The sequence below is a fragment of the Vicugna pacos genome, chromosome X (assembly GCF_048564905.1).
Source record: "Vicugna pacos chromosome X, VicPac4, whole genome shotgun sequence".
Classification (NCBI taxonomy): domain Eukaryota; kingdom Metazoa; phylum Chordata; class Mammalia; order Artiodactyla; family Camelidae; genus Vicugna; species Vicugna pacos.
The window spans coordinates 57546794-57560750 of record NC_133023.1 but is presented as its reverse complement, the minus strand read 5'-3'; the positions used below and the strand labels follow the sequence as shown (position 1 = coordinate 57560750).

Sequence of the window (13957 nt, the reverse complement as noted above, 5' to 3'; positions counted from 1 at the left end):
TTCAAAATTTCTAGTTGACATTTGCTTAACTTTTTTCTAAATATAAAATATTTTAAAATAAGTATTTTCTCTTTGTAGAAGTTTAAGCTCATCTGGTTTAAGTACTATCTCAATACAAGAAAATTTTATATTAGTAGTAGGTATAAAAATTATTAAAATATTCTTTGAAATAATATCTGAAATTCTGGGGCTGATTATGATGTTAAAGGAGATCTTAATTGAGTATCCTGGTTAACGTGAGCTAAGAGTCATTTTATGTCATCTTACTAACTGTTGCCTTTCAACCATTGGAGACTGAAAGAAAAGTGTGAGATGGGTGCTCACTTTAAGTCAATAAGCTTTAATGTGTCATGTCAGAATAAGTTGAAATATCAAATGAATACTTGTAGTGAACTTTCTCCAGAAAAACCTATAGTACATAAATTCTTTGTTTTCTATGTTTTAAGTCCAATTTAAAAGCTGCTGAGAAACATATGAAAACATATTCAGCTTTATTCTTAATTAGGGAGATGCTGATTTAAAGAAAGAGCACATCTTACCCTTAAAAGTAGCAACAACTAACACTTATTAATATCCAGGGTTGTTGAAGATATGAGGACCTGCCACTTTCCTACACAATTGATTGGTGTGTATGCTATTTGAGCATTTCTGGAAGACAGTTGGGCAATACTATCAAAGGATAAATGGATGCTTACCTTTTAACTCATCAGTCTGCTTCTGGAATCCTTACAGAAATACATGGGTGTACAAAATCATAATATACAATGATATTTTACTTCAACATTATTTATAGTAGCAAAAATTTGGAAACTATATTAATATCCATCAATAGAGGAATGGATAAGATAAATATGATAAATTCTTGGTATCATACAACTGTTAAAAAGAATGGGATAGGTTTTTGTTATTGACATGAATAGTCACCAAGATATATTAAGTGAAAACAGCAATTTGTGAATAATAGTATGGCCCCACTTGTGTTGGAGGTGAAAAGTGTATATTTAGGCATTTAAATGCATCAGAAAAAGTCTGGAATGATACACAACAAGTTGTCATGGTGATTAACTCTGGGGAGGGAAATAGGATTATAGGCATGAGGGGGTGATGAAAGGGTAAAATCACGTTTTACTCTTTGTGCCTCTATGTCTTTACTATTGTTTGAATTTTTTTTATAATGAACATATATATGTATGTGTTTATATATAAATCTGCTCCAGGATGCTGTCCTCTTCCATAATACCATTTACTACAACCTCTTATATGGAAACATCAATGCTTCACCCGAGGAAGTATATGCAGTGGCAAGATTAGCTGGACTCCATGATGCAATTCTTCGAATGCCATATGGATATGACACCCAAGTAGGGGAACGAGGACTCAAGCTTTCAGGTAATCAAAGATTTTAGACCTGACCCCCGCTTACATACTTCCTTCAAACTTTTATTTGTCAGAGCCATTTTGTAGAAGGTGTAAAGACAGAGTACAAACCTAGTGCTCATTCAGTCACTTTAGACAAAGTCCCCGGTCTCCTGTCCATCAGTGTAAATAATTTGACGTGCCTAGAAGTAACTGTTCTCAAATCATGCAAGTCTCTTTTTTTCAGTTGTAGCTGCAAACACTGTAAGTACTTAATAGTAAGTTACTGATACATGCTCAGATCAGTGTTAATTTATCAGCCATAATCTTACTATTAAAGGAAAGCCAAGATTATTATTCACATGGCAAAGTAGTAAGAGTAGGGAGAATTTTCTAGTAAATAGTGTATCTTCTCATAATTTCCTAGATCATTATGGGATGTTTTCAATAATTTAGACCTCCTTACAATTGATATACCTAACTGCTGTACTTTCCTTACAGCCAACTTCATTTTCATGTCCTTGTTGGTTCAGTGGCCAAGTAAATTTTAGAGTTTGTACATTTTAATTTGAGTGTTTAATTATGAAATTCCTAGGTTTAATAATGAATTATCCTAAAATGAGTGAATTTTTAGATGATCCATAAAAATGTTTGTTTGCCCCAAATGATTTGAATTCCAAAAGTATAAAGATATCTGATGCCTGAAAGTATTAATGTAACTCATATAAACATACTGCATCCTTTTCATTTACTCTTCATTCTGATTTAGTTTGGGGAGGAAATCTATAGATTAGGTATGGGGGTAAAGAAAAAGAGAATGAAGATTACTCTGATTGAACTTTAGTAAATCCCTGTTTCTCTTCAAACTGCCTTCCTTTATTCACAGCATTGATTTAGGTACATACTGTGTGCAGGCTACTATGTTAAATGATTTGAGAGTTAAAAAAGATGAAGCATAAAGGGACCTCCTCTCTAGGAATTTTCTGTCTATTAGAAAGTTTTGATCTAGGCTTAGAAAACGTTAAGCAAAGATTATTTTCAAATTAAGTTGGTTTGTGGTAGCTGTTTGGTCATTACCTGGTAGTATAAAATGCCTGCATCATTCCAGTCCACCTTTATACTTTACCATTGCTCTTCACAGGAGTAGTTTCCAACTAACTAGTCCACACCTCAGATTATTTATCCATTTGGCTAATTCTAGAGTTTCTCTATTGGTCACATAATATAGATAAGACCTCTCAAAACATGATTTTGCTTCAGATAGCTATGCTGCATCCCATTTTCCAATTGTTATTTTCCTCTCTGTATGCCTTTGAAGGTAGGAGTGGTTAAGGAAAATTTATTCTTACCTGATACCTGTTTCCTTTCAACCAGACCTCTTAAGACCAGCAATGTATAATTTAGCTTCTATGCTAATAATTTCAGTAGAGAACAAGCAAATGTTTCTTCTCCAAGTTCTAAAATTCTATTGAATAGAATTGAAACTGGATTGGTTTCCACTAGAAATTTGGGAAACATGTGAAAACTGGTTCTCCCTCTGAGTATACACTTCTTTTAGAGCTTTCTGCTCCTGCATTGCTAGGTAGGTAAGCAGATATTTCTAGCACAGTGCCTGCCTTGATAGGAGAAATTTGAATTTATGAAATGAGGAAGAGTGTGGATAGTATGCATATAAACTCATTCACTAATATTAGACATAAGGAGCCCCCCTGACAGGTTGAAGGTAATAATTGCAGAGCAGATATAAATGAAATAATACTTGGTGTACCAGATAATCAACAGGTAGAGATTGTTGCCTGAAGAGGTTACTGATGCTGAAAAATACAGATTTTTTCGGACATTGATAAATTAATGGATAACAGACAAGAAAAGATGCCAAAAGGGACATATTCAGCAAAACACCATCTTCGGTACTTCCAACCATAGTTTTATGTAAGATTGATGACCTTAGACCTGCAAGAGTCCTGGTGAAGAAAGATTGCTTTATGTTCTCTAGAGTATATTTAGGAATAATTGTGGGCTTGTACATTGTGAAAGGAAGAGCATTGAACTGGGCATTAGTCAGGTCTACTCCAGATTCCTCTGGAACTTGCTCTGTGACCTTGAGCAAATCAGTTAACCTTTGTGGGTCTCTGTTTCCTCTCTGTTTTAAAATTTTGCTATGCCAAAGACCCATAGCAAATAACTAAGGTGAAATAAGAGGTTCCTGTATATAGCCTTAACTTTGAAGAGTGCTGTGAAAATAATAGCTTATGTCAAGAAAAACAAATCTTTGCGAATACTGGCTGAATGTTACTTTTTATGTTAAGAGATAAATTTAGATATTCATAGTTTAATGTCTTCAAGTTTTCAGGCTTTAGATGTTGAATTTGTTTTTGGCTTTGTTGATTCTCTAATACTGAAAATTTTTTTATCTGAGGTTGCTGCTCATTGGGAAGTAATATAAAGTACATGTAAAGTAACATATGTAATGAGCATATTTCTGGTGAGGAGAATAAATGTGGAATCAAAATTGTTACCTCCCCTCCTCATTCTTTTTGCCTGCCATGAAGTCAGAATCCAGAATTACATTTATGTTCTAGGGAGTATGGTTTGTCAAAGGATATCATATATGAACTTAAGACTTATAACGGAGTAAAATGAACAGGAATCAGGAGTAAAGGTAAACGTTGAAAGTATTACTTGGTTTATAATCAGTGGAAATACTAGAAACATAAATTATGTATTTATGTTATGCTTTCTTAAACTGAAAATTTTCTTTACCAGGAGGAGAAAAGCAAAGAGTAGCAATCGCAAGAGCCATTTTGAAAGACCCCCCAGTCATTCTCTATGATGAAGCCACTTCATCATTAGATTCAATTACTGAAGAGGTAAATAATGATGAAAACATAAAACTCTTCAACATTGCTTAACTTTTTTCTTTGGAAGTGTCAGTAAAATGACTATATTCACCTCATCTGTTGACAAAAGAAGAAGGTTTTAGTCTTTCTGCTTTTACCACTTAACACTTACTGAAACAGATCATGTAAATGTTTGTGTGCACATCAGAAAACCTTTCCCTTATCATGGAGCAACTCACTAAGGTGCAGATCAGGCACACACAGCCTGCAGTGCTGGTATCAATTTATATTCATTTCACAAGTATTGTAGCACTAAGATGTCATGACAGTGATGTTGTGGTACTACCCAGCAACTACATTAGACTTCATAACATCTTGGTATTAAATACCAAAGTCTTAATAGCAATCATAACTTCATGAACAAATCCCCTTAATGTAGAACTAAAGATCGGTTGGTGTTGTCAGTTGCCTCCATTCACCTATATTTTACTTGAATATATAGTAAAAACCTATTATTGAAAGATAGGCCTAATTTTGATATACAGCAGGTATGACATATATTTGCATACAGAGTTAAGTTTCAGGGCATACTGTTTGATCTGCCATGTGTTTGAAATAGTTTAATTTCTAAGTGAATTGTTTAGCATGAGAATTTTTTATATTTAAAGGGAGCCTTAAGCTGCACCAGACTCCATTTGTAGGCAGAATAGGAATCTGCTTACAAGAACTTTATACCCAAAGATGCGTCATCCACATTTATGACAAACTAAAAGTCCTAACAGCAGTCATTATTTGAGTCACATATCTTTATTATCTCACAGAGCATAACCCATTCATTGCCAGCAAAGAAACACCCCCTCCCAAGGGAATGAGTTACCAGAAGATTTAGTAGGTTTTAATGGACCATTTTAAAAGGTTCAGAGCATCAGTAGAATGTCAGTTTAAGTTCTTGAGAGTAAGGAAGAAGAGTCCCCACAAACATCACAGTTTTTCTTAGAATTGGCCCTGCACTTGATTTTCAGTCTGCCCTAGAAAATAAACAGTCTTCTTTTCCTGGGTAACCACCTATTCCTGATAATTTTATTCCTTTAATAAATACAATGTTTAGAAATAACTGTCGGAAGCCATTAGGTATATCCCCATCCCCCACGCTGCTATTTCCATCTAGCTAGCTGTACTTAGACTAAGGTTTCCAAGTATAGCTGAATATATATACAACTCTCTTACATTTTACAGGCAGTAAACAAAAATGTATTTTCTAGAATGCCTTAAAAAGTCAGAATGCTTTTGAAAAAGAAGTTTCCTCAAGTTAAACATGCACAGTTAGTTGTCTTTGTTGCCGTTCCTGTCCTCTGAGTTTGAACTAAGGAAAAGCAAATGCTCCTGTACCCTTTGCATCTCCTGTCTTTTCTTGATTTTTTTAAATTTTCTGCATCCTATCACTTGAGTCCCTCCTCATTTTATTTTTGCTTTCATTGGCCAGGTAAACTTCGTATCTGGCAATGCTCTTGATATCAGTGGATTCATCATCGGTATTTATTTGTTTGCTTTTAGGTATAGAAAATATCCATCTTCTCCCAAACTTTGTAATTTGAAGAAATGTTGCCTATCTTAAAGCTATTTTTTTCCATGATAATGTGGTCATATTTCCCTTCCCTTTTTGACTGATTTTCTTCTCTTCTTTGTAATTATTAGATTAGGTAAAATATTTGGTAGTGGTATAAAATTTATATAATATAAAATTAACTGGCATTTTATTTATTCTTTTCAGAAATGTATGATTATTTTAATTTACATTTACCTAATAGATAGATATTTTTTTCCTTCCTACTATTGTTGTCAAACTTGCAGACTATTCTTGGTGCCATGAGGGATGCAGTCAAGCACAGAACTTCTATTTTCATTGCACACAGATTGTCAACAGTGGTTGATGCAGATGAAATCATTGTCTTGGACCAGGTAAGAGATTTAATGTTAAAGTTTAGTAATTGAATAACATTAGAAATTGTTACAAACACAAGCAACTTAAATAAACAGAATTTGTGTTCTTTGAATAAGATTGAATCCTGCTAGGATTCCGCTTTTACCTCCTTTTGATAAGAAATAATACATGCCACTTTCAAAAATGAATAAACTGTATTAACTCACTCTTCATTATTAAAGTTTTAAAAGCAAAGTTAGATGAGGAAAACATTAAATACTTCATATGATAGAAACAGTTTTAAAGAGTATGTATATAAAATAATTTTTCTGCATTCATTTTTGCTCTGTACAGAATCTTTGCTCAGTGTCTTTGCCATATTTTATATTTAAATTTTTCTAATACCTACACATACCATTGATGCCTAAAGGAAAATTACCATAAAATGAAGTGGTCATTGTCAAACATGGCTATTTTTATTTGATCTTTTTCCTCATGAGGAAAGTAAGGAAAAGGGCAACCTACTTTATTTCTTCTGAGGAAATTACTTTAAGAATGTACTATCTAAATGTTCTGAACATATCAGAGTGCCACTGTTGTGATTGGTAAATTTGAAAATTGTAATAGTTTTTCTTTTCCCCTCTCTGTAAGGATATCATATCCCCACCCGCTTAGTATTTGATTTTTTCTAACAGTGTTTAGTTTTTCACCTCCCATTCAGCCTTTTCTATGATTATTTTTCCCTTCTAATAAATAAACCTTCACTTCTTTATCCTTTTGAAAGCCTTAGTACTGGGAGTTAATAGAGAAGAAGCATTCTCTTATACTCTCTATATTGAGATAGAATTCTTAATGCCACTAAAATTTTTCATAGGATGTTCAGCTCTGTAGTATATATTTTATTTCCTTTATACATTACCTATGCACTTGAGGCCCTAGGTCTTTTTGTTGGTTTGTTAATAAATGCTAACATTCATTAAAAAAACAGATTTTTTCAGTATAACTGTTCCAGAATGTCTTAAATGGGAAATTTTGTAAATATATTTTGTTATCTCGTTGCTGTTCAAGAATCTGAAATAAAACCTGCTCTTTTGTACTTTTTACTGAACTTTCCAATTGTACATATAGCCTTTTCTTATAAAGTGTTAAAGTACTTTAACAGGCATGTGCTTACCTGCCTCATGCCAGGAGGTTCACCGTATCCATATAGTTATATCTTAATATTGTCACTTGGGGTTTGGATTGATCATATCATTTGTATCTAAAATCTCTTTATGTTTATAATTTGTTGGTTCTGTAATTTCTTGATTATGAAGATTAGAGATTTTTATTTTCTAGTGAAACTAATATAGCCTCATGTGTTCTGTCACCAGTCCCTTGTAGTATTAATATTAAGTCTACATAAGAAATAGAGTTCCCAAGGCCCTTCCTCACCTGCTGCAACCTGGTAATTGCCCCTTCCCAGTCTTGGCAAGAGATTGGAGGTTTGCATGTCAGAAAATTGAATCAGACAGGCTCTGGACACAAGAAAATTACCAGACACATTAACAAAGAGGAGTGAGATTAACTGGAAATCAAAACATACTAAAGGATAAGATTACAGACCCTCTCTCGCCCCTGGCCCTAAGAACCTTGCCAACCAATTATTTCTCCTGTTACCAATCCTTCCCTTATCAGCAGATAGAGGATTCTTCTCTGGAGAAACAAAAGTAGCTGCATTAAAAAAGATATTTGTATAATAAAAAAAGGTATTCATATTTGGTGGCTCCAATAAAATAACCAGGCACCCATGTGATCATCCTATAATGAAATCCAACAGTTGAGACCCCTACTCCCATGCACATAGAGCTTCCAGTCAGCTTTTTAATACTGTATTCTTAAGTGTCAGTGGATAATAAAGGAAGACTTCTAAAACAGGCAGGAAAAAACAATAAAAACTGTAGACAATGTAGAGAGCAAAACAAAACTTAAAAATTAGTATCATCAGAGGTCTTGGAAAATAAAGCATTTCTATAATAAGGAAAAATACTGTTAAAAAAATAAAGAAGACTTACATGGCATGAGTTCTATGATGTTGTTAAGTGAAAGAAAGAAAGATGCAAAAGAATAAATAGTATGCTACCTTTTGCAAGGAGTATGGCCGGGGGGGGAACATACATATATTTACTTATTTCTGCAAAAAGAAACTGAGAGGATAAACCAGAAACTAAAGGCATTGGTTACCTACAGGATGGGGATAAAAAGGGGCCGAGGACATAGGGGAGGAAATAAGACTTTCCTGATTATACTTTTTTGTATTATTTTTACTTTTGAACCATGCTACTGTTTTTATATATTCAAAAAATTTAAAATCAACAAGGATGGGGGAAAACAGAAATTGAATACAAACAGAAAAAAGTTAAGCCAACTGCATAACAAATCGATAACATAACAGTGCAGAATAAAAATGGAATTAACCCAAGTAACCTTTGAACACATTTCTCTGATTATTTACCCTTGGTGGAATAGATTATAAGGATAAAAATAACTAAAAGAAAATTTGAACTTCGTAAGTTTGTTGTTGGTAATAGCATGGGAGTAGCTGTTTTGAAACTATTTTGTGTATATTATAAGACTGAGCATATGAGTAAATATATAGATGTTTTTGAGAAATAGTGGTCTTACTTGGGAGAAGAAAGATACAAATATGGAATAAGAGAAGAAGAGGAACCTTGTAATGTTATATTGGAACAGAATTATCAATATGAGTTCATGATGAAAAAGAAAGAGTTCCTAACTCTGTTCAGTGAAAAAAAAAAGCATATGAAATCCCAGTAGCAATGAGATCTTGGACACTAAATATTGTCCCTTACTAAAAGTAACTAAGACTTCTTGGAGAATGATTGACTCCATATCTGGAGCAGGAAAGTTAATGAAGACATATCACCAGGACACAGGAGCCATTTTGAATGATTTCCCACTGGCCAAATGTGGGATAATTTGAACATCTAAAAGAATAACATTACTAATGAATTACAACACATTGAATAAAAAACTAATGTATAATTCCATAATGGTACTTTTTTTAAAGTATCATGGAGAAAGGGAAAGCTCTTCTTTAAGAATGAAATCTTACCATTTACAGCAACATGGAGATACACCTTATGCTAAGTGAAATAAGTCAGACAGAGAAAAATGCCATATGATTTTATTTATATATGGAATCTAAAAAAAAGAACAAATGAACAAACAAAACAAAACAGAAACATACTCAGAGGTACAGAGAACAAACTGGTGGTTGCCAGAGGGGAGAGGGTGGGGAGGATGGATGAAATAGGTGAAGAGTATTAAAAGATACAAACTAAGTCACAGGGATGTAATGTACACAAAGGGAATATAGTCAATAATAACAACACCTTTGTATGACGATGGGTGATAATTGGTCTTATTGAAGTAATCATTTCATAATGCATAAAAATAATGAATCACTGCATTGTATACCTGAAACTAATATAATATTGTATGTTAATTATAACTCAATAAAAAAGAGTGCCAACTAACACATGTAGAATGAATGACAAATTTAGAAAGTCATATTTTGCAACCACCATTGTAATAATTGATTCAGATAAGGATCATCATTAGTTGCTAAAACCATATGGTGAAAAACTATTAGGGAATAATTTGAAAGGATAGCCCATAGATTACTTATTCATTGCAAAGAGAAAAAGTACCTTTAAAATAGAGAAATTTGGTAGACATTACTGTTAACCAAGTGATCAAACTTAGTATCATTAATTGTGGAGCAGAACTGATATGTTCCTCCTAATATGATGCACTGACGAAACATCATCTATATTGTATTTCTACCAAAAATGTTTAGCCTGTATCTAATTATCAGGAACAACTAGACAAAAACAACTTGAAAGGCATTCTTTAAAAAGCAAGCCTGGACATTATAGAAATGTCAGTGTCACACAAACTCATACAGATTAGGAAAGTTATAAATTTAGTGTGTTGATCCTGATTGATCCTGAATGGGAAAAAATACATATATATAAAGGATATTATTGGGATAGTTAGTGAAATATGAATATGGACTATATATTAGATACTTTTCTTGGGTATGATATAGTTGTATTCTAGTCATGTGGGAGAATGTCCTTGTTTTCAGGAATACATGCTAATGAAATATGTAGGGATGAAATGAATGATGTCTGCAACTCATTCTTAAATGATTTAGCAGAAAGTAATGTGAATTTAGAGATAGGATGAAGTGAGAGAAAGCAAATGTGGAAAAATTAATAACAGTTGCTAACCTAGGAGGAGTGTATATAGGTGTTCATTGTTACCATTCGTGCAACATTTCAAATTTAAAATGAAGGTGGTAAGGGGAGGGAAATAGCTCAGTAGTAAAGCACATACTTAGCATGCATGAGGTCCTGGTTTCAATCCCCAGTTCCTCTATTTAAAAAAAAAAAAAAAGCCAGTAAAATGGGGGCTGAAATAAAGGACCAACCAGAGAACAAGAGATTTTTTTAACATTTTTTATTGATTTATAATCATTTTACAATGTTGTGTCAAATTCTAGTGTTCAGCACAATTTTTCAGTCATACATGGACATATACACACTCATTGTCACATTTTTTTCTCTGTTAGTTACCATAACGTTTTGTGTAAAATTTCCCTGTGCTATACAGTAGAACAAGAGATTTTGCAAATGAAAAATGTCATTGCTGAAGTAAAGTCAAGGAAATCTCCAAAGAGTAGAACAAAAATAAAATAAAGATAAGAAAATGAGAGAATTAGTCTAAGAGGTCCAACATCCAACTTCTGGTTGTTCTAGAAAGAGAGGATAGGAAAAAGGGAAGGAAATTACCAGAGAATAATATCTGCCAAATGTCCAGAACTTCAGAGCATGAGTTTCCAGATTGAAAAGGCCTACCAAGTACCCACCACAATGAATGGAAAGGGGAAAAAAGAAAGTACCACCAAGCAGATTATCATAAAATTTTAGAATTGAGGATAAAGAAAAGAACCTAAAGGCTGTGAGTGGAATATCTCTCGCATAGGGAAAACTAAATAACAGATTACCTGATCTAGTTGATTATGAGAAAAATACTATTCAGACAGGCTTTATAATTCTGGAATAAAGTTTAGAGAGAATTACCAATAGTGACATAGAAAACTAAGCAAATGGAAAGACAGTTATTAAGTCCAGGAAAATTATGAGAAAATATATATAAAATTCTAGTACCTACTTGGCTCAACAGGTAACACTTACATAGTAATGATAAAGTAAACATTGTATATTAACTTAAAAACATTTGTGATATAACCAATGTTACTAGGAAAGTGAAGAATGAGACAGTGGGAATGTGGAATAGTATAAGAGTGCTGAATCTCAGTAATATATATATCTGTGTGTAAATACCAGAAGAAGTAACTATGAATTTGGAGATAAGAAGGAGCTATGCAAGGGTGGAGAAGCAGGAGACAAAAGACTATTTTTTTGTTACAAGCTTTGTAGTTATTACCTAGCTTTTTAAGCTATATATATTTATGCTTTGATATAAATAAAAATAATTTAAATTACATTTTATACATTTTTATTGCAGGATAACTCTTTTGTGATTTATTTAATTGGTTTTTCTACAAAAATAATTACATTCTTTCTAATACTTTTTGGTGTGATTTTCATTGAGGATTTTTTAAATTGAAATATAGTTGATTTATAGTACTGTGTTAGTTTCAGGTGTACAGCATATGATTCACTTTTTCAGATTATATTCCATTATAGGTTATTACAAGATATTGAGTATAATTCCTTGTGCTATAGAGTAAACCCTTTTTATCTATTTTACGTATAGTAGTTTGTATATGCTAATACCATACTCCTAATTTGTCCCTCCCTACTCCTTCTGCCCTTTGGTAACCATAAGTTAGTTTTCTATGTCTGTGCATTCAGAATTTTATTTTGTTTGTTTTTTTACAGTGGTAAATAGAAAAGTATAAAATATGTAATCATGGGGACTTTTGTGCCAGTGAAGTGGTCCACACACACCAAGGTTGAGGGCTACGTGCAGGATCCAGAGGAATCCAAATAGCTGAGCAAAGTAGTTCTTAGCCTGCCTAGCCAGCAATCAAGAGGAGACTTAAATTAACCACTCTGAAGTGGGCACAGACAAATATCAGTTATTTTGCTTAAGGGTATATTTGTAAAGATGCTATCACCAGGAATACCAGTAAAAGTGACAGAATTCCTTTTGTCTCCCAACATGTTTAACAGTAGCCATCAAGTGACTAATTGTGGGTAAGAGTTTTGGAATTGATACAAAATTTATGCAATGTTAAGTTTAATAGTGATTGTTAACAAAAATAGCTGCTGGAAGAAGTAAACTTTTCATGGAGAAATCTTTTTTATTTCAAAGTACAGGTAAGGATTTTGGGATATTATTTTTAAATCCTTTAAATCTCTATATAAATAACAGTGCTTTTGATTTAAATATTTACTGATTACAGAAAATATCACCTTTAGAAAATCTTTACCTGACTTTTCTGCTCTTCAAAATGAAAAATAAAACATTCAAATTTTATTTCCTTTAAGTGAAATGGTTTATGGTATGTGAAATTTTCATAGCTTTTTGTTTGCTCACTGGACTGATAGCTCAACAGTGAAGAAAGCAATCCTATCTCAATTTTTTCCCCATTTATGCTATGATGAGGAATTGGGAGAGGTATTTTAATGAATGCAAATCCTTCTAAATCCCTTGCTTAGGAAGTATTATGTATTGTCAGTTATTATGCTAGTTATATGACTTTCTCTCTGTTTCTCTTTGTTTTTGCTTATTAGGGTAAGGTAGCTGAACGTGGTACCCACCAGGGTTTGCTTGCTAACCCTGGCAGTATCTATTCAGAAATGTGGCATACACAGAGCAGCCGTGTGCAGAACCATGATAACCCCAAATGGGATGCAAAGAAAGAAAATGTGTCCAAAGAGGAGGAAAGGAAGAAACTACAAGAAGAAATTATCAACAGTGTAAAAGGCTGTGGAAACTGTTCCTGCTAAGTGACATGAAACATTTTCTTTTCTTTCTTTTTTTTCCTTGACTACACATTTGCACTGAAGCAGAATTGTTTTATTAAAAAAAATCATACATTCCCACTTTCTATAATACTTCTTTTAGGTAAGATTTATTTCAAAGGGGAATTGTGTTTTACATCTTTCACAATCTATTTAATGTAGTACCTGTATTTAATCCCCAAATTATTTTCTTGTTACTGCCTTATTTGTGATCAAAGCATAATTTTTGTTACTATTTGACTTTACCCCATTTCCATTTTTGTGGGCTGAGAGCCATTTGATATCCATAATCAGATGAATCAGATTGGTTTCCAAGTTTTTGTAGTTTTTCAAACCTCCTTTATGCTGACAATTTAGATAGAAAGTGTTTGTTTCTTTAAAAAAAAGAAGACAGTATAGATTCAGTTTCTCCTTCCTGTCCTTCATTTAAATACTTCCATGATAGATATCTATACATACATTTAAAAAATTATTTGCCACTGTTACACTTTATGAAGAAAAACCTTGAGTCTCATGTTCGTATGTAGAATGTTCTTCATCATTAACCAGCATTATAACTATCATCTAGTGGTGGGAATTCTATTTTTCCACCAAATGAAGTCTTGCTTTTGTTTTGGACCAAAATTTATACATTTCTCTTTAAAGACTCACAAACCCTGATGTAATTTGAGAGTTACCATACTGGGAGTGATCTAAAAAACTTAGAAAGTTAATTGCCTTTTCTATTTCCATCTTAAATGCATTTCTTTAGCTATCTGAAGTTATACAAAGGAACA

The 13957-nt window shown here is 32.9% G+C and overlaps 1 protein-coding gene across 2 annotated transcripts in view; it reads left to right on the top strand.

Annotated features, from left to right (window-relative positions):
- The window catches only part of ABCB7 (ATP binding cassette subfamily B member 7), a 105372-nt gene extending 92110 nt beyond the window's left edge, over positions 1-13262 (top strand). For both annotated transcript variants that reach the window (XM_031671594.2, XM_006217160.4), the window contains 4 exons: positions 1218-1389; positions 4123-4226; positions 6048-6155; positions 12951-13262. In XM_031671594.2, the coding sequence (XP_031527454.1) occupies positions 1218-1389; positions 4123-4226; positions 6048-6155; positions 12951-13166 (600 nt within the window). In that variant the 3' untranslated portion in view covers positions 13167-13262. The remainder of the gene's footprint in view (positions 1-1217; positions 1390-4122; positions 4227-6047; positions 6156-12950) is intronic.
- The last annotated feature ends 695 nt before the right edge of the window (positions 13263-13957 follow it).